This window comes from Xenopus laevis, chromosome 9_10S (genome assembly GCF_017654675.1).
Source record: "Xenopus laevis strain J_2021 chromosome 9_10S, Xenopus_laevis_v10.1, whole genome shotgun sequence".
NCBI lineage: Eukaryota > Metazoa > Chordata > Amphibia > Anura > Pipidae > Xenopus > Xenopus laevis.
Window position 1 is genome coordinate 67687235 of NC_054388.1, and position 27998 is coordinate 67715232.

The 27998-nt window shown below is 38.6% G+C and overlaps 1 protein-coding gene across 3 annotated transcripts; it reads right to left on the bottom strand.

Moving 5' to 3' along the window:
* Window positions 1-162: 162 nt before the first annotated feature.
* On the bottom strand, window positions 163-27997 carry gpr155.S (G protein-coupled receptor 155 S homeolog). Of its 3 annotated transcripts, NM_001092426.1 has the most exon segments (17): window positions 163-1922; window positions 2280-2423; window positions 2773-2837; window positions 3715-3810; window positions 4432-4565; window positions 4913-5008; window positions 5735-5942; window positions 6334-6424; window positions 7105-7186; window positions 8666-8786; window positions 9437-9520; window positions 11216-11371; window positions 14406-14571; window positions 16429-16828; window positions 19720-20223; window positions 22460-22564; window positions 27800-27935. In NM_001092426.1, coding segments are annotated over 15 exon segments (2532 nt in total). In that variant the 5' UTR covers window positions 20183-20223; window positions 22460-22564; window positions 27800-27935; the 3' UTR covers window positions 163-1696.
* Between the last annotated feature and the right edge of the window lies 1 nt (window position 27998).

Sequence of the window (27998 nt, forward strand, 5' to 3'; positions counted from 1 at the left end):
GGTGAAAGTTCATCCTTTGATAAATCTGCCTTGGAAATGAATGAAGAGAGGCAGAATTTCACTCTAGAGGACTGTGGCGATCTCTAACTTCCCTCTTTGATAAATACACTCCATAGTGTTCTTACAAACGTATCTTAAAACAAAATACTGCTCAGACAGAGATTCCTCTTTGTTGACACTTTAATAACTGGCATGTGTTCATGGACAGACACTTTTCTCAAGACTCAGACAGTAACTGGTGACATTGCCCAATTCAGGTCTCTATTGTTAATTACTTCAGATTTTAGTCTTAAAATTGGCCTTAAAAGGGCTACACTTTGTTTTTAAGGAAGCTTTATTGTGTTGTAGTGGTCTGGATACCAAATCCAAATGTTTGGATACCGATACTGAAAATGTTTCTACAGGGAAGATAAAAAAGGTGGTTGTGTCTGGCAACATTTACCTTCAATGGGAAGTACCTCTGTGATCCACTGCTTTTATAGCAATGAACAACATAAGGCCCTATCTGTATGACTAATAATATCAGTCACAATTGGAATTAATAGTAATTTCCATCAAGTCCTACAAAAGACAAAATCAGAATGCATATTTAAAGGTCAAGCACATGTATGTTCGTTAAAGACTGCACTGGCCAGGGGTACTACCAGGTGCTCTTGCACAATTAATTAAAAGTCAAACTCAGAAGCAAAAAAAGATGGCTTTCAATCAACTATACATGCCCCCCCCCCAGCCCAAGGTTAGAAGCAGTGGAAAGACATTACATGGTGCTTCTACAGTAGTACTTCAGGCTGGTACAGTTTTCTGCAAACAGGAGCAAAATTCCAGGGTATCAGGTAAGTAATTTTAATCACGGGGGGAAATTATATTTTACGGACATCATCACACTATCACAATACACTTTGAAAGGCACACTAGCAACCCCTTTTATCTAGAACCAACTTTGCTGTAAACCTAAGCCTTATCTGACAACCCTCCCAATGCTATGGCTTGCAGTAATGCAATCTGTAACCAGGAGTATTGAATAGTTGATGGCAAGAACAACACAAATGTAACCTGTTAAAAATGGAGTAAGAAGCCACCACGCATTTCCCAGCACTTCCCAGCTACCAGTCATTTCTCAGGTCAGTCTGCCTTTATCATTCTACCCCTTGTCAGTGGTAAGATAATGATCAGTCATTGTGTTTATAAAAAAAAATATTCCTGTAATGCCAAACCGAATAAACTAGAAACTGTCTTGACAAAACATGAATAGGATAATTACATCACTATTGATGTGGCAATAATGAATGTATTAGAGAATGTTAATTAGAGAGACAGTCACATTTGTGACTGCTTACCTTGCAGAATACAGAAGGGTTTCACAATCTGGACATATAGTCCGTCCATGAAATACATTCCTGCATGACTAAGAATTGCCTGCATATATGGCTTATGTTATAGCATGGTTCTGTCACTTATACCAGTGCCTGATAAGAATAAATGCATGTTTCAAGTATAACTGAGCCAGGCACATTCTGTGATTTCAAGTGCAGTTTTGTAAAAATGCTTGGCAAAATGACACTGAACTTGTCAAGCTTATATAAACATAACAACATGGGCGATACTGCACTTGCAGGTAAACACTCTCACAAGTCAGCCCATACATCTAGTTTAATAAATTAGGAATAACCCTGCAACCTTGCAGAATTCCCAGCCACTAGTAGCTGCTCTGGGTCGGTACCCTTCTCTTCTTCAGCATGCGATAGTAGAAGTTTTCATCTCTAAACTCATATTCATTTGTAATGTGCTGGATGACGCCTCCTTTCAGCAGTCTCTCTCCATACTTCACAGCTTCACCTCGATCAGGAGCAAGTCCCACCTCAACAAGCCAGCTCACCAGATCGGAACCCCAGAAGACCCCTGGGGAGGTCCTTGCACCACACCTGCATGTCAAAGGAAGGATTCACCAATTTGTTCTGTAAATCTTGTACTAGTGCTGCATAATGGTCAGCAGGTAAAGAGGAACAGAGAGAAAGACAGCATAATAAAGGTATATTAGGACAGAACAAAACAGATTTATACGGTGTTTAAGTAGCAGTAATGTAAAAAAATATACTCTTTAAGGGTCATAAAATAGCAGGCAAAGACTTGGTATAGCTAGGTCTTGCTCCCTCAATCTCATACTTACAACCTAATCATCTGCCTTTACACCAACAATGCAAAAGTATATGCAAAAGTGCAAAAGAGTGCATTTTATCTTCTAGATCCTTTTGTTAGACCAGTTAGGATACAGCACATACCTTCTCTCCTTGACTATATTCCGGATACACTGATCTTTGTGGTACTGCACAAACTGATGACATGTCATTCGTATATCTTCAGGAAGGCTTGTTGGTTCTTCAGCGTTCACATTAGATTCCCTTCTGTTCCAAAGGAACTCAAGTCTAAAAACCAAACACAAAAAATGGATACATTAATGATACTTATTAGACTGTAAAGAACTGCTGTTTCCAGTATAAAAGTAAGAGTATCACAAGAGTCTACACTGATCAAAACTCCTGGTATGCTGCTCTCCTTGATTCAGTCAAACTCCATTTAAAGGATCAAGCTTAATAGAAGGATTGACGGCAAATAAAGACTTAGAGGACTGCACAAACTAAGAAGAAAAATCTAAAGGAAAGTTAAGCATAGACAAAAGATATAAAGCAGATAAACACTTGTTTTAGCAGTGGTATATGGTCAGATGAATGGTCCCGACATTTCCTATGGCTTTGAGAGGGAATGCAAACTTACCTTTTCTTGCATGGAAGAATAATTAAATGCTTGTCCAGTCCAAAAATTGCAAATGAAATTAAACCCTATAAAATAAAGAAAAAAAACATATGTTGTGTGATAATATGACCATATTTTATATTTTGTGTATCTTCATCCTCATCTCTGATATACAGAATCAAATAAAACACATCTGAAAAGAGATTATTACATTGGTGGCATCCCACCCCCATTTAGAAATGCCTCCAATACCGCTAAATTCAATGTGATATGGGGACCATGATGGTTTTCCCCTGCTACACCAAATTATTCCTTCACTATACATAATATATATAGAAGTTATTAAAAAGCCTTCAGGGAAAAGCTATATCATATATGGTGGACCTTTATAATATCTTATTTACTATTTTGCATATTTCAAGATTATGGGACAGATTTATTAAGGGTCGAATTGAAAATTACAATTTTTCAAATTTTTATTATGGTCAAAACTCGGGGAATTATCCAAATTCGATTCAAATTTTTAAAAAAATTTGAATTCAATTTTCGAGATTTATCAAACTATGGCCCTTTAAGAATTCAAATTTGACTATTCGCCAACTAAAACCTGCCAAATTCATGCATAAGTCAATGGGAGAGGTCCAGTGACCAATTTGGAGATGTGTGTACCCTTCCTGACATTCAAATTTTTTTCGGAGAAAAAAAGAGTTTTAGATATTCGATTTTTTTATTAAAACCCCCCAGTTGAATTGCAAGTGTATTTGAATTTACAGGATTTTTAATTAAAACGTGAATTTGAAATTCAACCTTTGATAAATGTGCCTCTAACACTATGAACGTTTCCCCAAAAACAGAGGAAAATATCTGGACTCTGATTTACAAATCTTCACTACCAAACAGACTACATACAATTGTATTGAGGATTATAAACAAGGACCACAAAATGAAAAAGGAGATTCTTACCTGACCAAAGTTAAATACAGCACAGAAGAACTGAAGCTCAACGTAAAGTCTCCCTGGTTCCATGTTAAAAAGCCACCAGAAACAACTAGAAACGTTCTGAGAAAGAAGAAAATAGATTTTAATAACTGTTAGAAAAATGACTATATACACATGAATATATACAGGAGATAACATGCACAACTCTCATTCCAATCAAAGGAGAATTAATTAAGCAGTTTATTGCCAATAGATTAGCCACAACAGAGCAAGCTAATAACACTATTTATTCTGCAGAATGGTTTACTATACCTGAGTAAAAAGCTCTAGAAGCTCTCTCGGTTTGTTTAGGATAGCAGCTGCAATTTTAGCTTGGTATGACATCACTTCCTGCCTGAGTCTCGCCCTGCCCACTCATAGCTCTGGGCTCAGATTAGAGCAGGGTGGGGAGGAGGGAGGGAGGGGGAGAGGAGCAAACTGAGCATGCTCAAGCCCTAGCCCTGGAGGTTTAAGTTGAAAACAGGAAGTCTGTTACAGAAGCCCATGTGTACACAATAGAAGGAAAGAAATGCTGTTCTTTTGACAGAGGACTCAGAGCAGCATTACTTTGAGGGTTTACTGGTGTATTTATATAGAGCTTTCTGAAAAATTGTACTTAGTTTTAGCCTTTCCTTCTCCTTTAACAAACATCTACAGTTCATTATGATATCTTCGTTTTAACAGGCTGAATAACAGACTTACAGCAAGGAGGCCGACAACAAGAAATAAGCAGAGCAAGACATGTCTGGTCATTTGTGCATCTCCGCTGTTGATCTGTTGTTCCTCCTGGGATAATACACATCTCTGAGTGTTGCATCGGCTGAGGCATTCATGTGCTTAAACAGTATAAAACAAACTGCTGTTAAGATATATCATTTTAGCATATACAATAATATTAATCTTTAGCGAGGCAAAAAAAACGATTTCTCCATTTACAATGTTAAGAAATAAAGGTTACTCAAGGACCCCTTGCACCAATGCGCAGTAGAGTAAAATTTATAATTTTTATAATACGGATCATGCACATTGGTGCTCTTCTCCGGTTAAAAAAATGTACCATGCCTGGAGAAAAATGTAGCAATTTAATGAATGAAGAGTTTCTTACATATTGCCACCCTCCAATGAATTACCTTTGTGCAGAAACATGTCATTTTGGACAGAAAACTAAGCAAAGACTCAGTACCTTCCTCAATGCTTGGAGGTGTATTTATATTCAGTGCAGCTGCTGACTCCACAGAAGGACACAAATCTCCATTCTCCTTGTTGCAAGCACAGAAATCTGCAGAAATAACACCCGTACAATTTACCTATAATGCAATAAGTATAGGGGGGTGCACTGAATCCGGCCAAACCAAATAGCCTGGCCAAACATAATCCAAACCCTAACTGATTTTTAAAAACTAGCATCGACATTCAGGTGTACACTTCACTTGTGATCCCTAAATGTGCGTGTGCTTTGTGTGCGCATCATGTATTTCTGCCGTCACCCCTGCTTTTTTTGTGCTGAAAAGGGTTCCAATTAATTTCTGTATTTGGGTGAATCCATAACCCTGGATTCAGGGAGTCGACCCAACCCTGAAAAGCAGCATTTTGGTACATCCATACGGATCATACAGGGAATAATTTACAACAGGTTTTCCAGAATATAGCAGATAGTGTAATCCAGAGAAAGGCTGACCTTCAAAGACAGTTTCTAAGACAAAAACCTGAAATTAGTGGAGTATAACTGCTAATATCCACTAAATGTAGAACATTTATGTAAATAGGAAAAATTGTTTAGAGGGCCATTTCATTTCATCAATATTTCTAACAATCCCTTTTATATGAACACAAATGTTTTCCATATAGCATGCCAAATATCATTCAGTAAATAATTTTAGAGAGAAAAGAAATATTAAAATAACGATGTCATGCAAATTAATCTATGGAGCTTTTTTTTGAATGATGCTACAGATTAAGCTAAATAAATCATATTTAATAAAACACCTGGATTTTTATATGCTACCTCTTTCTGTTGAAAGTGAAGAAGCACTGGCCAAAGCAGGACTGTCTGGCTTTGAATCCTCCATGTTGTTGACCGACGGGTTGCTGTTGTTTAGGGAAGAGCGAGGCAACACATGGTAGTTCCCATCATGGCCACTTCGACTCATACACATAAGAGAGATGCCGGACAACAAAATACTGCAGGACAAGATCACTGCTGTGCAGATAATCTAGAGCACATGAGAGAATAGGAAATGGGTTTTGACATTAAGCTTTCACACAACTGAAAAGCACTTTTTCATTTACGTCCAGGCTGAACCCACCCTTATCTTTTCATTGACCCATTACCAATGTTCCCTCGGATTTCTTCTTGGCCGTGTGCAGAAAATTAATTTTGTGTGCACACTTTTAAAAAAAAAACTGGTGTGCGCACACAAAATTTTTTGCACTGGCTTCATAATGTCTTTACATGTGCATGAGTGCACAGCTTAGGAGCCACTGCCTGTTCCATGCACTGAAGTCTCTAGCTTAGTTTAATGCATGCCACCACCATGATCCCAGTGCCAAAGTGTGCCATCAGGCTCCCCATACTACTATTGTATTGATGAACCTCAAACTTACCTGGGATGTTCCATAGAAGAAAGCAGAGTCGAAATTGTCTAGGTCACGCTCCCCAGCAATTAGTAGTACAGACATAACTATCACAGGGACACTGGGTAGCAAAAAAAGGATATAGTAACTTGGTTTGTTAAAGTTTGGATGTTAATGTGGAAATTTACATATCCTTAATACGAGTAATGTTCTACTATTATACAACTGCTCTTCCACTAAAAACCCCAATTACTTTTTAAATTGCTGTTTAGAAAAAACTGCTTGGTACTACCTGAACTTATAGCAAGTTCCTGAATCACTTCATTTTGAGGCAAATTTATAAAGGGCCGAATAGTAATTTGAATTCCGAATTTCCGAGTGTCAAAATTCTAATTTTAATCCTCCTATTCGAGTGTAAATTAGAATGTGAGATTTAATACACCTCAACCATGGAGTTCAGTTGAGCTCATGTTAAACAAAATATTTGTCAAAACACTCCCTAAAATGACCAAAAACACATTTTGCTCTTTAAAGCACCAGTTACACCATACCATGAAAGAGCCTTACAAATATACAAAATATAACAAATATAATTTCTTTCTTCTGTACTTGTAAATATTCTGTGTTTGATTCAGAAGCTATTAAAGTTTTCATTCAATTCCTGTAACCACTAGAAGAACCAATGGAAGGTTTCCATTGTTAACTGAATTAGAGTGGAACTGTCTGCCTGCTTGAGCTCACATCAAACATTACAACATTCCATGTACATGGGTTTCTATGCACAGAAATTCAAACACTTACCCCCATCCAACCAACACTAGAAAAGCAACTGGAACTTTCCCATCTCGTTTTTTTAACAAAATCAAGGACAGAGAGAGGAGACCTGCAATGCAAAAATGAGAAGCAGGTTTAAAGGACACTAGAATCACATATAATTTTTCCAATTTCCTCTATTTTCTCATATAAGAAATAGTTGGGGCAATTTACTACCTAAAAGGCAGGAGGCAAAGTGCAAAAAATGGGCATTTTCCGTAATGTTATTTACACTTTGCACCCTGCTGCAGTTGGAGGCAAGTAGGCATGCCAGATGTTTTCATCTGATGCGTAGTTCAGAGTACAGACAGACCCTGGACACAAGTGTAAAAGCAGCAGTGATTCTGAACAGTAGAACTAAACCCCAAAAATGAATGCGGTTAAAAATTTCATTTTATATACTGAACTTATTGCACCAGCGTAAAGTTTCAGCTTTTCAATAGCAGCGATGATCCAGGACTTCAAACTTGTCACAGGGGGTTCCCACCTTGGAAAATGTCTGTGACACTCACATGCTCAGTGGGCTCTGAGCAGCTGGTGAGAAGCCAAACGTAGGGGTTGTAGCAAATTAACAAGCAAATAATGAGGGTGACTTGTAATATAAGATGATGCTACAGGGCTGATTATTCAATTCTGATGCTAGTTGCACTGGTTTCTGTGCTGTCACAGTTATTATTTGTATTAATTACTAATCAGCCTTATATAGTGACATTTCTATTCTATGTGTACTGTATATTGTGAATGGGTCTCTAAGCTCAGTAAGTGACAGCAGCACAGAGCATGTGCAGTGAATCAGTAGAAAAGAAGACGGGGAGCTACTGGGGCATCTTTGGAGGCACAGATCTTCCCTGCTAAAAGGCTGTGGTTGCCTTGGGCTGGTGCAGAAGCCCAACATTTGTAGCCTATTTCTTAAGCTAAGCTTTAGTTCTCCTTTAAGTGTACTCTTAAGGCAAGGATATACTTACCATGCCAACAAATACATTCAAAGTGGGCCTTCCATAGAAATAATTCAAATCCTATTTTATGATGTTAGTCAAGCAAAATAAACTTCACTTACAAATAATTTATTCTTGAAATTCACAATCACAGCAAGCAGGCACACACACCATTTTGTGGAGGCTGTTGTAAAGACAAGCTTTGTATCATGCCAAAATCTTGTTTTTGTGCCAGAATGGGGCACCTGATGCTGGCTACACAATTAGATTGCGAGCAGGAAAGGAAAATGTGGGAAGTACAGTAAAATCTAGGAAGTACAGAATGGAAAGTGAAAGAAATTGCCTACCCAACCACTATGTCTAAGGCATAGAGGATGAGCAGGCAACATATGACTGACAGCCAAGACTTTTAAACAATTTAATAACATGTTTTTAAAAAAAAATGGGCTTAATGGTAAATTTGAAAAGGACTTTTATTGTACAGCTTTTTATGTCTGTGTGGCAGGTCCCTTTTAATAAAATTTCACACTGAAAATGTTTTCTGTTAACCTTAAAAATTATTTACAATTAAAGATGAATTAAAATACACACAAATACCATAAATATACAAATACCTGTCCAAAAATAAGAGCTGTAGAGGGCACTGTATAGAATGACAAAGACTAGAATCTGCCCCACCACGTTTCTCTCTTGTATGATAAAGTTCCACATCATCATTCCAACACAGGCAATTAACTGAAGAAACCAAAAACAAAAGGGTAGCCAAAGATTTCTTGCCAATTCCCTTCACAATATCTAAATGTCATATACTGTATGTTACATGTAATGCAACATATGCATTTTCAAGAATTAGTCTTCAGTTTTAAAGTGAAAGGTTAGCGCTTGCTTTTGCAGGTACAGGCCCAAGAGCACACTCAGGACAGCCATCTTATTAAGAAATGTATTGCACAGCCAGTTACTGTATGTAAAATGTTGCATATGGAAGTGTGGGGACATGGTGTGGCGACTCTTTGTCTAACAGGGGTCTGTGCACTGTATTGGAGAGGCCCGGAGTTGTACAGTACACAAAAGAAGCATTGAAGATACAATGTACAGCAGGAGTATGCAACAGTAAGCTGTGCAGCGTTTCGAAGGAACATTGGTCTGTCAAGGTCTGTCCAATTTTGCATGGGAACAATCAAGGTGGGTCTTTGCAATGTATTGCAGGAGCATTATGGGAAATATCTGCTATATATTACAGAACCACCAGGATTTGTACTTGGATTTATAGTGACCTGTGACTGAGATATGTATGGGAGACGCGTCCAAGGGTTATGGAGATCAGAATGGATGGGTTAGGATATGCCTAAAGGTTTTCTTTAACAATTTGAAAAAAAGAAAGATACCTGAGAAAGAAGCAAATTGCAAGTAAGTAGATGAGGAAGCCGCTTGTATTTCTTGCTCAAAAGCAAGACAGCAAGGGACCAGATCTATAAACAGAAAAAGGGTTATTGTAGTACCCATGCCTTGAATTCTGCACATTTACTATATTTATATAAAATGTGCATTCTAAGTATTCATCTCCCACTGCTTATCTCATTACAATTAACGAATAGATGAAATATGCAGCTATTCATTTATATACTGGCTACTGCTAGCTGCTACAAAATAGATCTCATTTTTTTTGTATTGGTCAAATAATAACTACAAAGGGGAGAACAATTCTCCAACACCCTAAAGATTCATATTTACCCTATAACATGTTAAGCTTGTTAAAGCACCACACCAATCCAGTATTATGGCTAAAATGCTCTACAAATTATTATTACAGGAAGCCTTCTCTTGTTTTTAACATTACTCATGGCAGAGCTAATTTGGTGGGGCTACTGTATATGTAAAGCTGCTTTGATCCGTAATGAATGTATGATGTAAAATTAGCCCCTTGGAATACCTCGTTCACATCTGATAAAACTTGTAGGATCACATAGAAAAGTTTTACAGTTGTTAAAGGGGATCTAGAATGTGTATTTTGCCTCCACAAAGGAAGCCAATATACTTTAAATTTTTATCAAACAATTTAAAATCACTTGGTAGTTCTTAACCAGAATAGCCTCTCATCCTCTGCTCTCATCCTCTGATTAAAGAGCAGAGCATATTAAATTGATAAATAATCAGAGCAAAGCACTTTGGGTTCCACTCTTTCCAAAAGAAAGATGTATGATATTCGATGTCGGTTGCCAGACAACCCATGCTATGGATAGTACTGGCAAACTCCTTAACCCCCAGAAAAATGGATTGACTTGCCTGAAGCAAAAAGCAGCTGACACTGGAGTAATTGCCTAGTTGTACCAAAGCCTCCCTAATTCAGATGCAGAATCGAAGTTATGGTTAACTTTAATGATTGCGATTCATTCTCAAGTACTGAATTATTTTAACTTGTTTTGTGAGCTGCCCAGAAAGAACACGCCTGTTTGCAAAATATGTAATATAAAAGTGATAGTTGAGGATTACCAAGTATAGAAAACCAAACATTTACTATTAGCATAATGAAACGTGTTTCAAATTTACAAAAATCAAAGGTAAGGTTTTCAAACAAGAAACAGAATGTAGGTTTGTCATTACAGACCTCCTGACCAGGTTTATGTGATCCAATAAGGACACTTAGACCTGGAGAAAGGTTACCCAAAACTGAAGTCCGTTATGCACTACCACCAGATGATAGAACTAGACAGGAGAACTTTAAAATGTTTAGTTACAGAAAACTTTGCCTCTAAAGGTTTCATCGTGGCATCATCAATCGATGTGTTGAACTTGCAAAGGGAAAATAGTCAAATCTATTTTAAATCAAGTAGGTCTTTTGCTGGTACAGGTACGGAAACCCGTTAGCTAGAAAAATTGCCTTCTCCCACCGTCTCCATTTTATCCAAATAATTCAAATTTTTAAAAATGATGTCCTTTTTCTCTGTAAAAATAAAACCTTATACTTGATCCAAACTGATATAATTAATCCTTAATGGAAACAGAACCAGGCTATTGGGTTATTTAATGTTTCCATGAATATGAAGATCCAAATTATGGAAAGATCCTTTATCCAGAAAGCCACAGAGCATTCTACATAACAGGTCCCATACCTGTACTTATTATTCCAATTTTGAGTAGTAGCATGCAATCTCCAGTTCACTCACCAAGGAAAGTATGCTCAAGATGCTAATATCAAAGCTGACATTTTGTAGGGCAGAAACTAGAGGTTTGACATCCATTGAGGGAATGGTCAACAGCCAGGCAGAGACATACATGATTGGAGCAGACACGAAGGTACTGATTACCATACCAGGTGTAATCTGTTGAGAAGAAAGATTTTGGGTTACATTTTAATACCAGATTTAGTAATAAAATTGTCCTGCCACTTATAACAGGGTCACAAAGTAATAATTACTAAACTTTTTCAGGTTAAGACCCAATATTTGGCTGAGCTATCACATAGCTCATAGAAAGGTTTAACACATATGTAAACATGACTGCATCAGCCACTCATATCTCCAAGAATATGTAGGAACCCACCAAATTTCACCATAACTGACTTTTAAGAAAAAGCTGAGCTTTTTAGGAGTATATATGGCCCAAACTTGCCTAAAGGTGGCCATACACGGATAGATCCGCTCGTTTGGCGATGTCGCCAAACGAGCGGATCTCCCTCCGATATGCCCACCTTGAGGTGGGCAATATCGGACTGATCCGATCGTGGGCCCTAGGGCCCAACGATCGGATCCTTCACGTTCGCAAACGGGGGTCGGATCGCGGGACCGCATCAACGAACAGATGCAGCCGCGATCCGACGGGATTTTTAACCCCATCCGATCGAGATCTGGCCGACTTTCGGCCAGATCTCGATCGGGGAAGCCCGTTGGGGGCCCCCATACACGGGCCAATAAACTGCCGACTCGGTCTGTCGGCAGCTTTTATCGGCCCATGTATGGCCACCTTTACTTTGGTCTTACTACTCTTGTTGTGTTTGCCTTGCTTTTCTTAATTGCTGCCATTCTTTGTAATTCTAAGCCACCTTGTTCGTTCTGGTCTTAAGTTCCCTAAATGGCATCCCTGACCTTTAGCCCAGTTTGTGCAAGCACTCAGGCTACAGCTAAAGCCTGATTTGCTAACTCTGCAAAACTCTTCCTTCTGCAAATTAGGGGTGGGAAGGGGAAAACATTTTTTAATTCCTTGTTTTGTGACAAAAAGTCACGTGATTTCCCTCCCGTCCCTAATTTGCATATGCAAATTAGCATTTGGATTCGGTTCAGCCGTGCAGAAGGATTCGGCCGAATCCTGCTCAAAAAGGCAGAATCCTGACCGAATCCTGGATTCGGTGCATCCTTAAATATAAGCTTCCTCATACTGAAGTAAGAAGCTTTCTAAGTACAATTAATTAAAAATTCTGCATTGTTTATGAAATAATAAAGTTTATCACTATGAAGATTTTCATTCATCCAGGTCATAGTATATCTAGTATAGGTCAATCTAAAAACAACTGGACTTTCTGAGTAATCAATGAAGACGTTTCACTACTCATCCGAGCAGTTTCTTCAGTTCAACTGACTGGTGTGTGAAGTTCTCTGCATATAAACTCTTCCACTAATCCATTTACAATGGCACATTGTAACTCTTCAAAGAGGTGACATCTGAAGAAACTCACAGAGGTGTTGATTCTGTGTAGTTGTGATAGGATTATCCAATGTGTCATGCAACTCCTAGATACAGGTGTTACTTGTGAGAGTTGCATGCAACTCCTGTATCTAGGAGTTGCATGACACATTGGATAATCCTATCACAACTACACAGAATCAACACCTCTGTGAGTTTCTTCAGATGTCACCTCTTTGAAGAGTTACAATGTGCCATTGTAAATTTATTAGTGGAAGAGTTTATATGCCGAGAACTTCACACACCAGTCAGTTGAACTGAAGAAGCTGCTCGGATGAGTAGTGAAACGTCTTCATTGATTACTCAGCAAGTCCAGTTGTTTTTAGATTGACCTATACTAGATAATAAAGTTTATGTTGACTATTCCTCTATCTGCATCTGTTTCTTCTTGCAGGAGTTGGGTGTCAGATGAATGATCCAAAATATCTTATAGTGGGGCTTCCTTTCCTAACAGATGTATTAAAGCTCACTCAAATAACCGATTCCAGTACAAACAAAAACTAACACAATAACTGCCTTTTGCACAAATTCTGCATGTAGAGAGACCGGATTTCGGATGATTTTAACAGAATGAGCTCTTAAACATCTTCTAGGCAAGAGGAGTCCACTATAAGATATATTGGATCATTTATCTGACACTCAACTCCTGATTGAAGATTGTTCCGATTTAATATATATGGCTAAATCTGAGATTTAATAATTTTTATGTGCTTGTAATTAGAGCAACTATATCCTGGTTTATGTAACATTCTATGCTCAGCAGGCTGTAGGGTGCAGAGATTAAAGAAAATATAGCATTTATCTGTAGCCTACAGTACTGTCTCATAACATAAAGGGCAACTAACACGTAGGATATATCTACCAGGTCTATGATAGTTAAAGGGGAAGGAAACCTAGTTGGCGCAAAAACCCTCCCCCCTCCCGTGTGTTTGCCCACCCTCCCTCCTCCCCCCTGGCCTACCCGTCCCGCTGAGCAAATGCCCCTAACTTGTTACTTACCCTTCTGCGCAGGTCCAGTCCAGGGAGTTCACAGACGACATCTTCTTCCACGCAATCTTCTTCCTGCTTTGACCGGCGCATGCGCAGTAGGAGCATTTCGCCGGTACGATCTACTGTGCATGCGCCAAAAGTGCTTCGTGATTTTTGGCGCATGCGCAGTAGATGCGTATCCGCTAAATGCTCCTACTGCGCATGCGCCAAAACGCTGTTCAAAGCAGGAAGAAGATCGCGTGGAAGAAGATGTCGTCTGTGAACTCCCTGGACTGGACCTGCTCAGAAGGGTAAGTAACAATTTAGGGGCATTTGCCCAGCGGGACGGGTAGGCCAGGGGGGAGGAGGGAGGGTTTTTGAGCCAACTAGGTTTCCTTTCCCTTTAAGGACCATGCTTCAGTTTGCATGTAACTCAATATCCTCAGAGATTGGGCACCCCTACAAACCCTCTGGGCTGCTCCAAATTCCAATTTTGTTTTTACAGTGATGTTGCGGTGTCACGGAAACAGGCCTTGTTTAATGGAGGTTTGTGGGGCAAATTTGAAGTCATTCCTTTTTAGGAATTCTGTACAGACAGGCTGGTACAGCATTACTTGGTATAACTTATTCACCCCACCCAAATAAAGATGCAAATGTATAAATGGCATATATGATATATGTAAGTAATTTCCCCCCAACAACACTTACAATCTCCAATTCCATGTTGAACTGGCTGGCAAAGATTGCAACTCCAGGGGCCACTGGAAACACTCCATAGAGAAATGCATAGTTAGTTAAACTTGTATGGTTAGCCATGTCACTAGTCTTGTCCAAGAGCTCCACCAGTTCCCTACAGATAAGTGGCAACACCAGCCTGAAAGAAAAGCAACAAGGTTTAGACAATGCACCATGAAACTGTTTAATTCATCTTTGGGTAACCTGCAGCCCAGAATATCCTAGAAGCATACAAACAGAATGATGGAAGGTGTAGATAAATAGCTGGATTGTCACAGGTTACCATCCGTGTTAAAAAAAAAAAAAAAGTAATATAGGTACAACTAAACGCACCATCCAAATCCCAATTTTAACATTTTACCATTTACCATGTACTATGCAGTATATGCAGTAAAAATGCATTATATTCCACGTATAATAGGGATGCTGCTTAGAACATTAAAATGTAAGTATTTCTCTTAAACTAGAAGGTAAAAAAAAGGCTCCTATTCTTTGTGTAAAATAAAACATTCCCAACACCATTATAGAATTCATTGTTTGAAAATTTCCCCCAATCCCCATAACAAGAAAGGAGAGCTGCCTTTTTGTTCCAAGAGCTAAGGAGAGATGTGGGTATCAATGAAACAATTCCAGATTTTATCATTTTCTCAAGTACACCTGCATACCTCCCAACTGTCCCGTTTTTCGCGGGACAGTCCCGATTTTGACAGCTCATCCTGCAGTCCCGGATAGTTACCAGTTACAATGTTTCTAAAACTTAATTAGCTTTTGGCAGAGAGCCCAGAATATGTGGCTGGTGCACTTCAATACTTTTGTAACAATTTAAGGTAAGCAAAGAAGCAATTGTAATAATTTAAGATAAGCAGGTCTCTTGGGGACACTGTGACTTGCAGCTTAAAGGGCAATTCACCTTCATTAGCAAAACTGTAATAGCACATAAAAACCACAGACATGTGTAGTGCACACAGGGCAGATAATAAATATGACCCTAAATTTATTTTCCATTTAATGCAAAACCACAGGGAGCCCTCTGGGACAGCTTTTTTAAATTTTCACATTGACTTTAGTATAACCCAGGAATTTGGTATCTACTTTACAGGCCAGGAAGTTATTGCCATTGTTGACTGAGAAGGGGTTAAAGAAAAACAAAAACCCAGCAGCTTGTGGGTATCAATTTGTGAGGCACCCCTTAGTGCCCCCCGTAGTTATTCTGATTGGGGTCACCTAATGGGCACCCTACTAAATAGCATCCACCAGGTTTTTGTCTTATTCACTATCCTTTAAAGGGGTTCTTCACCTATAAATTAGCTGTTAGTATGATGTAGAGAGGGATATTCTCATTCATTTTTTATTATTTGTGTTTTTTACTTTACAGCTCTCTAGTTTGTAATTTCAGCTGTCTGGTTGCGAGGATCCAAATTACACTAGCAACCATGCTTTGATTTGAAAAGGAGACTGGAATATGAATAGGAGAGACCTGAATAGAAAGATGAGTAATAAAAAGTAGCAATATCAATTCACTTGTAGCCTTACAGAGCATTTGTTTTTTAGATGGGGTCAGTGACCCCCATTTGAACGCTGGAAAGAGTCAGAAGGCAAATATTTCAGAAAATATCAAGAATAAAAAATAAAGGGCAATTGAAAAAATGCTTAGAATTAACCATTTTATAACACATTAAAAGCTAACTTAAAGGTGAACCACCCCTTTAACATACTGATGCACATTTCTTCAAGGTATATTTGTATTTATACGAAATTTTAAGCTGCCGTATTGCTTGACTTGCTAATGTTCTCCTACACGGTCTATAGATAAACTGTTACTGTACCATTTACTATCCACCCAAAGAATGGTGTTCTATAAATGGATTCATTTTCTTTAAAATATATCACTTACCCGAATGGCATTTCTTATCACATTAAATTGGTTTAGCCAAAAAATGTAATTTTTACAGAGCCATGAAAACTGTACATTTAACAGGCCAGAAATCCAACTTACAGCTTTGCTGTGATAAGCAGCAGTAGTGCAACAAATGATGACTTCTCAAGTTTCCCAGTCTGACCGACCATGGTAAGACCAAGGTAAAACAAAGCAGCACCAGAGAAGGAGCTTGCCAGGCCATCCAAGAAGTTTTCCAAGTAAATCGGGATCTTCTGGCCGAGTACAAAGTTAAAGGCAATGCCTATAAATACCATAAATACTATAGGGTTCTGGAAGACATGGAGAAGAGCAAGTCCCAATATCTTGAATTTGCTGTGGGAAGCATTTGGATTGTCCCTCCATTTCTGTATCTCACACAGTACAAAGCCCAAGGGGTTCAGCATCATTAAGGAGACCGGAGCGACCAAGTAAATGTACTGAAGATATTTAGGGTAAGTGGTTTGGTACAAGGCTTCAACTACAAATGAGAAAGATTAATACAATTATTAATTTAGTTATATGCACTTGTAAATTATATCCTTATAAACGGTGAGTACTGATGTCATTTCTGTCACATGACTCTGAAACTTGTGTATTATAATAAATAAGGTACCCCTTGTTGCAAAATATGAGGATATTGTAAGTTACCGGTGAGTTTCATGACCATATAAAAATACGAGGGGGTATCTTAATCACTATATATATATATATATATATATATATATATATATATATATATATATATATATAGACTCTATTTTATCTAAATAATCTAAATTTTTAAAGACTGTAATAATTAAACAGTATCTTGTACTTGAGCTGAACTAAGATATAATTATTATATAATCTTATAATCTTATTATATGATCTTTATTGGAGGCAAAAGCAGCCCATTGGGTTTGTTTAATGGGGACTTGAATTTCTAGTAGACTTAAGGTATGAAGATCCAAATTATGGAAAGATCCATTATCCGGAAAACCCATAGTCTCAAGCATTCTGGATAACAGGTTCCATACCTGTACACTGTTGGCACCCGCATTTGTTGTATATTCTGCCTTTCTTCTATATGCATTTATACTTAGGAAAGGAAGTTGGCAAACTGTACTAGTTTCAGCTGAAATAATCACATATAATATAACTCAAAGATGCCAGACACTGGGCTATGATGAACTGGAATTGACAGTCTCCACAGTAATTGATTTAGTTTATTTTTTGTTAAACAATTCAAATTTACTTGGGCAATAACATCAACAATACACACCTGATTCTGATGCAGTGCCAGCTGGCGAGTCCAATAACGGATACATATTTTGAAGGTCCATTATATAAGAGCGTTACAAGTGCTGTTTTCAGCAACCTAGGAGAAAGCTAATTATTTTGGCCACATTCCCCATTTGCTTCTTGCTATGGTAGATTAAGGACTCCAGGAATCAAGCAAACAAAATTCCTTCTTCCAGTCGGCAGCACAGCAGAATAATAAGTGATTTGTATAAAAGCAAGGAAGCATTTAATTGCATCTTTGTCAGTGTCACAACATTATTGAAAACGGCTTGGACAAATTTATAGATGCCTAGCCATTATAACAATGTATTGATACAAATCTATAGATGTATTTGAATTAAAAATGTGTTGTATGAAGCAAACATAATATCGCAATGACGCAGATGCAATACCCTTTATTCAAATGATCTTATGTAAAAAAAAAAAAAAGAAGCATAAACACTATTAATATAATTTTTTTTAACACAGAAATCCAGCATTTCTCAGACTAGAAGGAAACCAAAATAGTCTGCCTCTGAACTGCAAGGACCATTCCCCCTTAAGGTGGCCATACACGGGCTTATAATATCGGCAGACAGATCGAGTCGGCAGTTTATTGGCCCATGAGGGGCCCTCCTACGGGCTTCCCCCATCTGTATCTGGCTGAGAGTCGATCAAATTTCGATTAGGCAGGGGTAAAAATTCCGTTGGATTGCAGACCGCATCTGTTTGTTGATGCAGTCCCGCAAGGCCCATGACTAAGTGCCCTAAGTGGGTACGAAATGCTTAGGGTGGATTGAGATGCAAATATAAATTTTTTAACTTTGTATAAATAAAAATATTTTTTAACTCATTTTCTCTGGTCCTGTGGATCAGTTTGAGAGCCGGTCGGCCCCGCTTCTTCTTTACATCCTTTCCCGCAATCTGACCAACCTGTATTCTTTACATTATGATCCGATCCTTGGGCCAGTGATCGGATCAGCCTATCACCCACCTCAAGGTGGGCATATCGGGGAGAGTTTTAACCAATACGAACTTCTTTGACAAGCCAAATCATGATGAATAAAAAGTTTCTATACTTGTTGACAAATATAAATAGCATGTCAGCTTTGAATCAGTGCATATAAGTCACTACTACTGATGCATTTCATGCCACACGGCACTTCCTCAGAGTATAACATTTTTTACACAATGCACAAATTTATAGTTATCCACAGTTACAGACAATTTTCCTTAAAGGGAAAATACCCTATTTTATAAAAAGTTCCATACTTTTATTTTGTATATTAAAAACACATTTAAAACCAACACTACCTATAAACAATGGTGTATCAGAGTATGCTTTTCCAAGTTTTGTCTCGGCTATTCAATGTTATATTTAATTTCACATTCTTTATTCAAACCTAAAGGCTTTTCAGTCTTTAAAGTGAACATCCACCATGCTTCTCTTTTATTCATCAATTTTTCCAGATCAACTTTTGCCTCTCCTCTTGCCCAATCTAACATGCTCTATGCCTTTAAGGGTATACACGTATCATTTCCATTATGTATATTTAAGATATGTTCAGCTATAGAGGATGATACATCTTTTCTCCCCACACAGGCTATATGTTCTAGGATTTTATCCTTCATTCTTCGCATGGTCCTACCAATATATCGGGGAGAGATCCGCTCAATTGACATTTCCATGTGTATGGCCACCTTTAGGCTGCTAGAGTCATCCCCGTTCAATGTTAAAGTGATTGATTCCACCTCTTCTTTCCTTACTGGGTGATACACATATTCTCTGGAAAGCAGAGAGACTTCAAGGTGAGGTACAGCTTGAATGACTTTGCCAGCCTTGGTGAGAAATGGCTCCTACAAGTCAGAGACTAGAATGGCAATCTTTGCAATCATGTACAGTATGTCTCCATTTATATTTACTTTTGGCAATTTGGATTAGTGTTTATGCGCCTTTCTACATAATCCCAACTGAATGAGCTCTAAAAGGAGTCATTTTCCATTTTAATGGTACATTTTTTCATTTAGTAATAAGGGAAGCCATTAGCTTCACACAATGTGCTCTAATTGTTGCGCTCTTCTTAAATAAATTTAAAATGGTTAACTTACCTATGGGATATCCAAGTGCAAAATCATTACTCTGAGTAGCAAATATAGGGAAAAGTCCAGCTTTGCTGAATCGAGACTGTGGATCAGCCACTAATAACGTAAGCACGCAGACTACGATGAACACAGAAGCTTTGGCAATGAGGATGCTGTAGAGAAATGACCAGTTGACGTTGGAGAAATCTAGAACCACCATGTTCTTGAACAGCAAAGCAGGAAGAGCAAAGCGGGAGACATAGTTGCCCAGTCCTTTGGCTTGCGTTGCACTTATGACATTTGCCCTTCCTGCAATATATCCACACATAATGATGCCAAAACATTCCAGCAGAGCCGGGAAGAGTCTGTTAATAGACATAGAAGTAGATTCTCCAGTGGCATTAGCCGGATTGGCACCATCTCCAAGCACATTATTCATATTGACACTAGAAGAGAAATTCTTCCACGCTATCCCTGAGGCAATGTCCATGATCTTTTTTTTCTAAATGTTCATCAAATCAAGTATGAAACCTTTATGAGGAAAATGCAGAGTAAATAATAATAATAAAATGGCAACAGGACTCACTATGCAGAAAAACAACCTAATAAAATAATTTTACTACTCATTACTGAATTTCAATACATGCCGCATGACTAAGACTCATGGTACAAATAATGTATTTCATCAGAGTTTTGGCTCCAGCAGAGAAGTGCCCGAACCCAATACTGCAGCCTGAATATCTACATTCGTGGAATCGGTCTGCCTGGCGACAGAAGGACTCCATTAATGAGAATGACAGGCAGCAAGTTCTCATGGGGTCCTTGTGCCATGAGCCTAATACAAAATGAGGCAAAATGATTTTAAAGGAGAAGGAAAGCTACAAAGGCAGTTTATTGCCAATAGATTAGCCACAAATGTGCAAGCTAGAACTCCATTTTTATTTTTTAGAATGATTGTCTATACCTGAGTAAACAGCTCTAGACACTGTATCTGTTTGTTTAAGATAACAGCTGCCATATTAGCTTGCCATGACATCACTTCCTGCCTGAGGCGCCCCCTGTTAGCTCATAGCTCTGAGCTCAGACTATAGGAGGGAGGGGAGAGGAACCAACTGAGCATGCTCAAACCCAAGCCCTGGAGATTTAAGATGAAAACAGGAAGTCTGCTACAGAAGCCCATGTGTACACAACAGAAGGAAAGACATGTGGTGTTTCCTTTGGCAGAGGACTCAGAGCAGCATTACTTTGAGGGCTTACTGGTGTATTCATATAGACCTTTCTGATAAAGCTTACTTAGTTTTACCCTTTCCTTCTCCTTGAACCACTCTTTTTAAAGGGGACAAACATAACTTAAGCTTTTTGAAAAGTAAAAATTTCAAGCAACTTCGCAATATACCGTACATGAATTAAAAAACATGCAAACTTTTCATGATTTTTAATGGTTTGGAACAGTTCCATAAGCCTAGCCCCTGCTCTCCTGCTGATTACAATGTTTACTTTGTATCAGCAGCCATCTGTGCTCAGCCTGCATCCTCCAAACCCCACAATTCCCTGCACACGTGATTTCAATAAGGAACGGAACATCATAGTGCAATGCATTGTGGGTTATGTAGCTCCTGCATCCTGTCTGTAAGCTGTGGAGAAGTTGTTACAATTTATAACATCAGTGTTTAGTCCCTCCTTCCCTGGCAGGATTTCAAATGATGCAGAAAGAGAAAACTGTTACACAGCTGGATTTCAGCATAGAAAATGGCATTTATTCATACTTTTTGAAGAAACATGTAACTGTGATTGGTATATTAGGGGGTTTTGTTTTATGTGGGCCTCTTTATCAGATTTTGGTTTGGAAGCCAGAGTTCACATTTAACTACTCTTTTTACTCCCATGCAAACCTGAATATTAAATAAGCAAAGATTTCTAAAGCGGATAGCTTTTATAAAAAAGCATAACTACAGTTGTTTCTTGTTTTGGTGAAGCTATCAAGTGTGATGAATCACTCAGCAGTGATTCAATACTCAGTTGTCTACATTTTCAGTGAATTACTAAGTAACTACCAATACAGAACTGCTAAAGAGAAGTTTGAGGTCACCCAGTGGGCTTGAAGAATCATTTGAGCTTGGGCATTTTAATCATTGCAATGGCCAATGTCACATGCAACGTTATGTGTAATTAAAAAAATCCCCTAAATTGTACAGCGGTTAGATATTACTGGGCAAGTCAGCATTTCTCAAGGGGCATTCCACAATTATATATCCATAACATGCAACAAATATACAAACTTAAAATATTCCATTGGAAATGCTATAAAGCTTTCATATAAAGAAGAAGCAGTGATCTTGCAAGTGAGAGTCCTTTCTGAAAACATGCTATAATAAAGAATCTTTTGTCACATCATAGTACTGGAATGGCTGCTCTTGTTCTGGTCCATTTTAATGAAATAATTGTGTTGGATCTTTGTCTGAAGAGCCAATGGCACATCGCAATAGTAAGCATTTATTGAATAACTGCATATAGATCAAATGGGCAATGGTTTACATGGCTTGACTAAGGACACAGTAAAGACAAATGCCAATCCACAAGAAACTGCAAAGTGGATGTGCAGGGAGTGACACCTGTAGAATAAAAACACCTTTGCATGCCAATTGTTCCAACACTTTTTTGAGTTCAGTTGTTTTCCGATTGTTCATCATAAACAAATACTTTTTTTCAATTGCTTTCCATTTTTCATTTTTTCCCCCCAAAAATATAAGTTTAAAGCTTAATTTACCTGTCTAGTGTTTCAGTACAGCAGCTCGGTGATACGGGAACATTCTGAATGGATACAATGTACTAATTCAGTGGATACAATTATTGATACACTTTTCAGCAGCATCTGTGGAACATAAGAAACTATTGTATCAATTCTAACAGCTGCCTTTAATGGAACTCATGAATTCTGCTCAGTAGGGACAAAGATAACAAATGTATCAACTAAATGTATCAATTTAGAACAGTTAAAGAGTCTGCGACCCCCCCCTCCTCCCAGAGCTGCTTTAGAAGGTGAAAAATGAAACTTTACACTATAAGAAAAACAGCCACAAATAGAAAATAGAAAGTAATTGGAAAAAGTATTTATTTCTGGTTAACAATCTGAAACCAACTGAACTGAAAAATTTTTTGAAGGTGAACAAACCTTGAAGGTCCTCTGATCCTATTGCGATTCTGTGACCATTGATGATGTAACAATTGTAAGAGCCCCATTTGTAAAGTACAGTATTTTAAAGCACAGCATAACTTGCTGGTGCTTGATGAAAATGGTGGTTAAATAACAGCAGCAAGGAAACATATCAGAGGTAGGTTGGTGGTAGATGGCAAATCATATGCATTTTAGGCCTACTGGTAACCACGATCTATGATTCTAGGAGGTCCAAAGCTACTAGGACACCAATAAAAATATTATATGTTAGGGTGGGTGATGGTCACACAGGATGGGATGGGGTCAGAGTGCATGCGAGATTGCATCACGGGGGGTTGGGTGGCCCGACTGGCAATCTGTGGGTTCTGGCAAATGCCAGAGGGGCTGCTATAAGGTGCCATAGAAAGTCAGTAATTAGTGGGCTGGTGGGGCTGTTTGGGCCTTTGTGTGGGCCGATTGGGCCTCTGTGTACCTGAAATGCCGGACCTGGCGGGAGAGCTATGACTGTTTGGAGTGGAGGAATAAATGTCTGGAATAGGGGTAGGCAGATAGAGTAGGGTACGTGCCCAAAGCCCCTACAGCATTGCACCCTAAGCACATGCCTCTTCTGCTTACCCCTAGTTCTGGCCCTGGGTGGGGTTTACAAGCAGCCAAGAGCAAACACAATGCAACAAGCAGGCAAGTGAATAAGGAAGGAAATGGTGTTTGGAATAGCTCTGTATAACAATGGCATGTTAACATGTTCTTTGCATGAGACTTTAATTAATTAAAACAATAGCAAAATGTATTTTCAGCACAAGCCCTGCTGTTCGCACTCAGGTTGAACAATGGGGTATAATGTTCGTAAAAGCTTAAAGGGGATGTAAAGTCAAAAAATGTAATTCCTTTCAATTGTCCACTGCTCAAATATAAGACTATCTTAAATATGCTTCAATAAAAAATTGTGTACCCTTTTCATAAAAATCATACTTTCCTGCGCTCCAGTTCCCCCTTCTCTCCACCAGCACAGACTTCAGCCTGCATGAATTCCTCCACCCTGCCGGCCAGTGGAATCTCCCCTCCTCTGAGTTCTGAAGTGTCAGGGAAGGAGTTTGTGGAGTTGTTTGTCATGGAGGTTAGCTTAGGTCAGGAATGAACAGGTAAATTAACCGGTTATCCTGCTTTGCTGCCCTTTAGAACAGTAGTGCTTATCATTTCAAGTAAAGCAGCTACCGGCCGGCAGGGTTGAGGAATTCATGCAGGCTGAAGTCCGTGTGAGTGGAGAGAAGGGCAAAGCGTAGAGACTAGAAAATCATAATTTTTATGAAAAAGGGTACACAATTTTTATAGAAGTTTATTAAAGATAGGCTTATATTTAGGCCATGGACCCTTTAAAGGAATTTAATTTTTTGACTTTACATCACCTTTAAATGAAATTGGTAACATTACAGATGTATGGTTCAGCTTTCATTGTATAATTTGCCCTTTGGAAATGCTCAGATCTTTACAGCTCAGTTTACCGACCTACTCCAATAAACAAGGTTGTATTTTATCCCCAATTGATTTAGGTCAGTGGGTCAGAAACAACTACAGAAGGCTGGTCATTTAAAGAGATCCCGGTGTCTTGTGACAGAAGAAACAGTCCATGGACAATATAGTCTTTTCAACATTGGTTTTTTCAAAGACAGAAATGTAGTGCAAAATGGTGGGTTCTGCACCGGTCTGCCAATGAGTACAGGATCTATATTACAGAATGCTTAGGACCTGGTTAAGATAAGGCATCTCTCCATAATTTGGAGAATGGCATTTCCCCAGGGGGGGGGAAGCTATGTGGGGGGGTAGTGTTTTTTTTTGCTAAAGGGTTTGTTTCTCCTTTAATGTAACTTTTAGTATGTTATAGAATGGCTAATTCTAAGCAACTTTTCAGTTGGTTTTCATTATTTTTTTTTTTTAATAGTGTTATAGTTATTTGCCTTCTTCTTATGGCTCTTTCCAGGTTTCAAATGGGGGTCACTGACTCATCTTTCTATTCAGACCCACTTCTATTCATATTCCAGTCTTTTATTCAAATCAGTGCATGGTTGCTAGGGTATTTTGGACCCTAGTTACAAGATTGCTTAAAATGTAAATTGAAGAGCTGCTGAATAAAAAGTTAAATAACTCCAAACCCTTAAATAATAAAAACCAATTGCAAATTGTCGCAGAATATCACGCTCTATGTCATACTAAAAGTTATCTCAAAGGTGCACAACCCCTTCAAAAAAACCTTACATTATTACAGAGAAAAGGAAATTATTTGCTTAAAATGGACTCTGTGGGAGATGGCCTTTCCGTAATTTGGAAATTTCTGGATTTTCCAGATGTGGAGAAGCACATAACATGATATTAATATTTATTTTAATCATGTGTTCTCATCCTATATTGAAAGGAATAAAGGGAGAATTTTTGAATGTTGATCGAAAGAAATTTAGTTTTAAGGATATGTAACTGTTTCAAATATATTGTTAAAAATTCTTGCTACAATAACTTTGAAGATGGAACCATTCCTTACATAAATACAGATCATGCATATTCTATGCAGAGTTTAGGCAAGATCAGGTGCTGTTGCTAATATTGGAGGTGTGAAGCACTCAAACATACAATATATGTCAGTTAAATAGCTCTTTTGTGGGTTGGAGATATAACATAACTGGAATGTAATAATAAACTGAAAGCAACAGCACTTTTCTGGGGTTAATAATGACATTGTGTGACGTTTCTTTTCTTACATTGTTTACACTGCAGTCAGTAAGTGTAATAATTTACTGTACATTGATCATACAGTGTGCATTGTCATTTTGACTTATTCTTTGAAATATGAGCATTGTTTTCTTAACATCACATTTGTACAAACTATGCAACGGACACTCTAACATAACATAACACTCTCCTGAGTTTATCGCCTGGGGCATGCAGATTCCTTTTTAGTCTTCTTAAAAGATATAGCTCACCTTTAAATTAACGTTAAGTATGATGTAGACAGTGACATTCTGAGACAATATTTGATGGATTTTAAATAATTTATCGTTTTCTTAAAAAGGTCTTCAATCTGGAATTTCACCATTTTCTGGTTGCTAGGATCCACTATGCCCTAGCAACCAGGCCATGGTTTTAATGAGACTGAAGATGAATACAGATCTACAAAGGGTTTGCGTTTTCTCCCCATGTCTGTGTGGGTTTCCTCTGGAAATAAGTAACTTCTGCATTCTTGCCAGAACAGAGTGTTTACTCGATAAGTTATGATCACTCTGTATAAATGTCACACAACAAAAGCTCACATAAGAGCAGCCCATAAAGATACCCAGTGAATCACTAGAGCAAAGCTGTCAGACATTTATAAAGAGGAAGTCTAGATGAGCTGAGAAATCTCTCTTGCAACTAGGATTGCCACCTTTTTTGGAAAACAAATACCGGCCTTCCTATATATTTATCTTTTTTCCCTATAAATTGGGAACAACCATCAATTTTACTGGCCAGTTGGCAACCCTACTTGCAACTAGGGTTGCCACCCGGCCTAGCCGGTAAAATACCTGCCAAGGCCAGGCCGGTATTACAAATTTACCGGCAATGTAGCTGCCGGTAAATTTGTAATACCATTAAAAGTAGCCCTCGGCCTGCCCCCAATCCCCTGGAACTTACCTTATCCTTTACTTCTTCTAGTGACGGTGGTGCAGCCCGCCCCTTTTGACGTCACGACCCACCCCTTTGTGACCCCGCCCCCCAGCAGACGGTAATATATTTTAAAAAAGGTGGCAACCCTACTTGCAACCCCCTCCAAAAATGCATTATTTGCACCTACATATACAAAAGGCCAGGATAACCCACTCCACTTTGTTGTAGGGATGCACCAAATCCACTATTTTGGATTCAGCCGAACCCCCGAATCCTTTGTGAAAGATTCGACCGAACAGAATCCTAATTTGCATATGCTAATTAGGGTGGGAAAGGGAAAACATGTTTTACTTCTTTGTTTTGTAACAAAAAGTCATGTGATTTCCCTCCCAGCCTATGCAAATTAGGATTTGGATTCGGTTCGGCTGGGCAGAAGGATTTGGCCAAATCCGAATCCAGCTGAAAAAGGCAGAATCCTGGCCAAATCCCGTCCCGAATCCTGGATTCGGTGCATCCCTACTTCTTTGTAAGCAGCATCACAACAATAGCTATGTACCTTTTTTATATACAGCAAATTAGCACTGCAGCAGTAATTTACATTTTCTTACCTCCATTAAAAATTCTTCAGTGGCTTTTAAGATTTTTTATTACTGCAATTGAAAGCAGTACTTTTTGTTTTCCTTTCTGCACTGCTGGTTCTGTATCTTGAAACAATGTAACACAAGTCAGGCTTGCGTGCTGCTTCCCAGGTTTGTCTGGTACAATGTTTCAAAAGTCAGAATTGCCAGGGCAGAGAATAGGAAGGGATCCGATAGAGAGACAGCTGCTTATATGTATATAATATTAGAACGTTGCCTAGAACTACATAAGCTTTATTTTATTTTTGGGTTTGCCTGTACTTTAAAGACAAATGAGGGTGAGATGAGCAACCTTCTCACCCACTGTTTACAATGACCCCCAAGGCAGTTAAAGATACAAAAACCATTGACGTTTTAAATATAAATGATTTTATTATCCTTTATATTTAACATTACAATGTAAAAAAAAATGACCTTGATAATAAAAAATAAGACGGTCAAATTCCCATAATTATGTAAACACAATCTCAGGCTTTCCAGTTGTTGTTGCAGCCCTCACCCCCCCCCCCCCAACACGGTAGGACCCTGGCTGAAAGGTCCAGTTCAGAAACATAGCTGAACACCCTCCTGCATTTGCAAAATCGGCATTATTTGTCATGTGGTTATACAGTGTCCTGTCAGCGAAGCAACAGACGTGCAAACTCTACCCAATTAGAGCTCTCACCGTGTAACAGGTCTTTGGCGGTTCCGTCCTCGTCGCATCCATTATTACTTCGGGTCTAAGAGGCGCCCCAATTAGTCTCTCACTGCAGTGACAACTCGCCCTACAGCCCCGCGTTGCGTAACTTCAACTGCAACCATTATGCCCATAACCAATGACAGAGTAAACACCTAGTTTGACGCAAGACTCGTCATCCAATGGG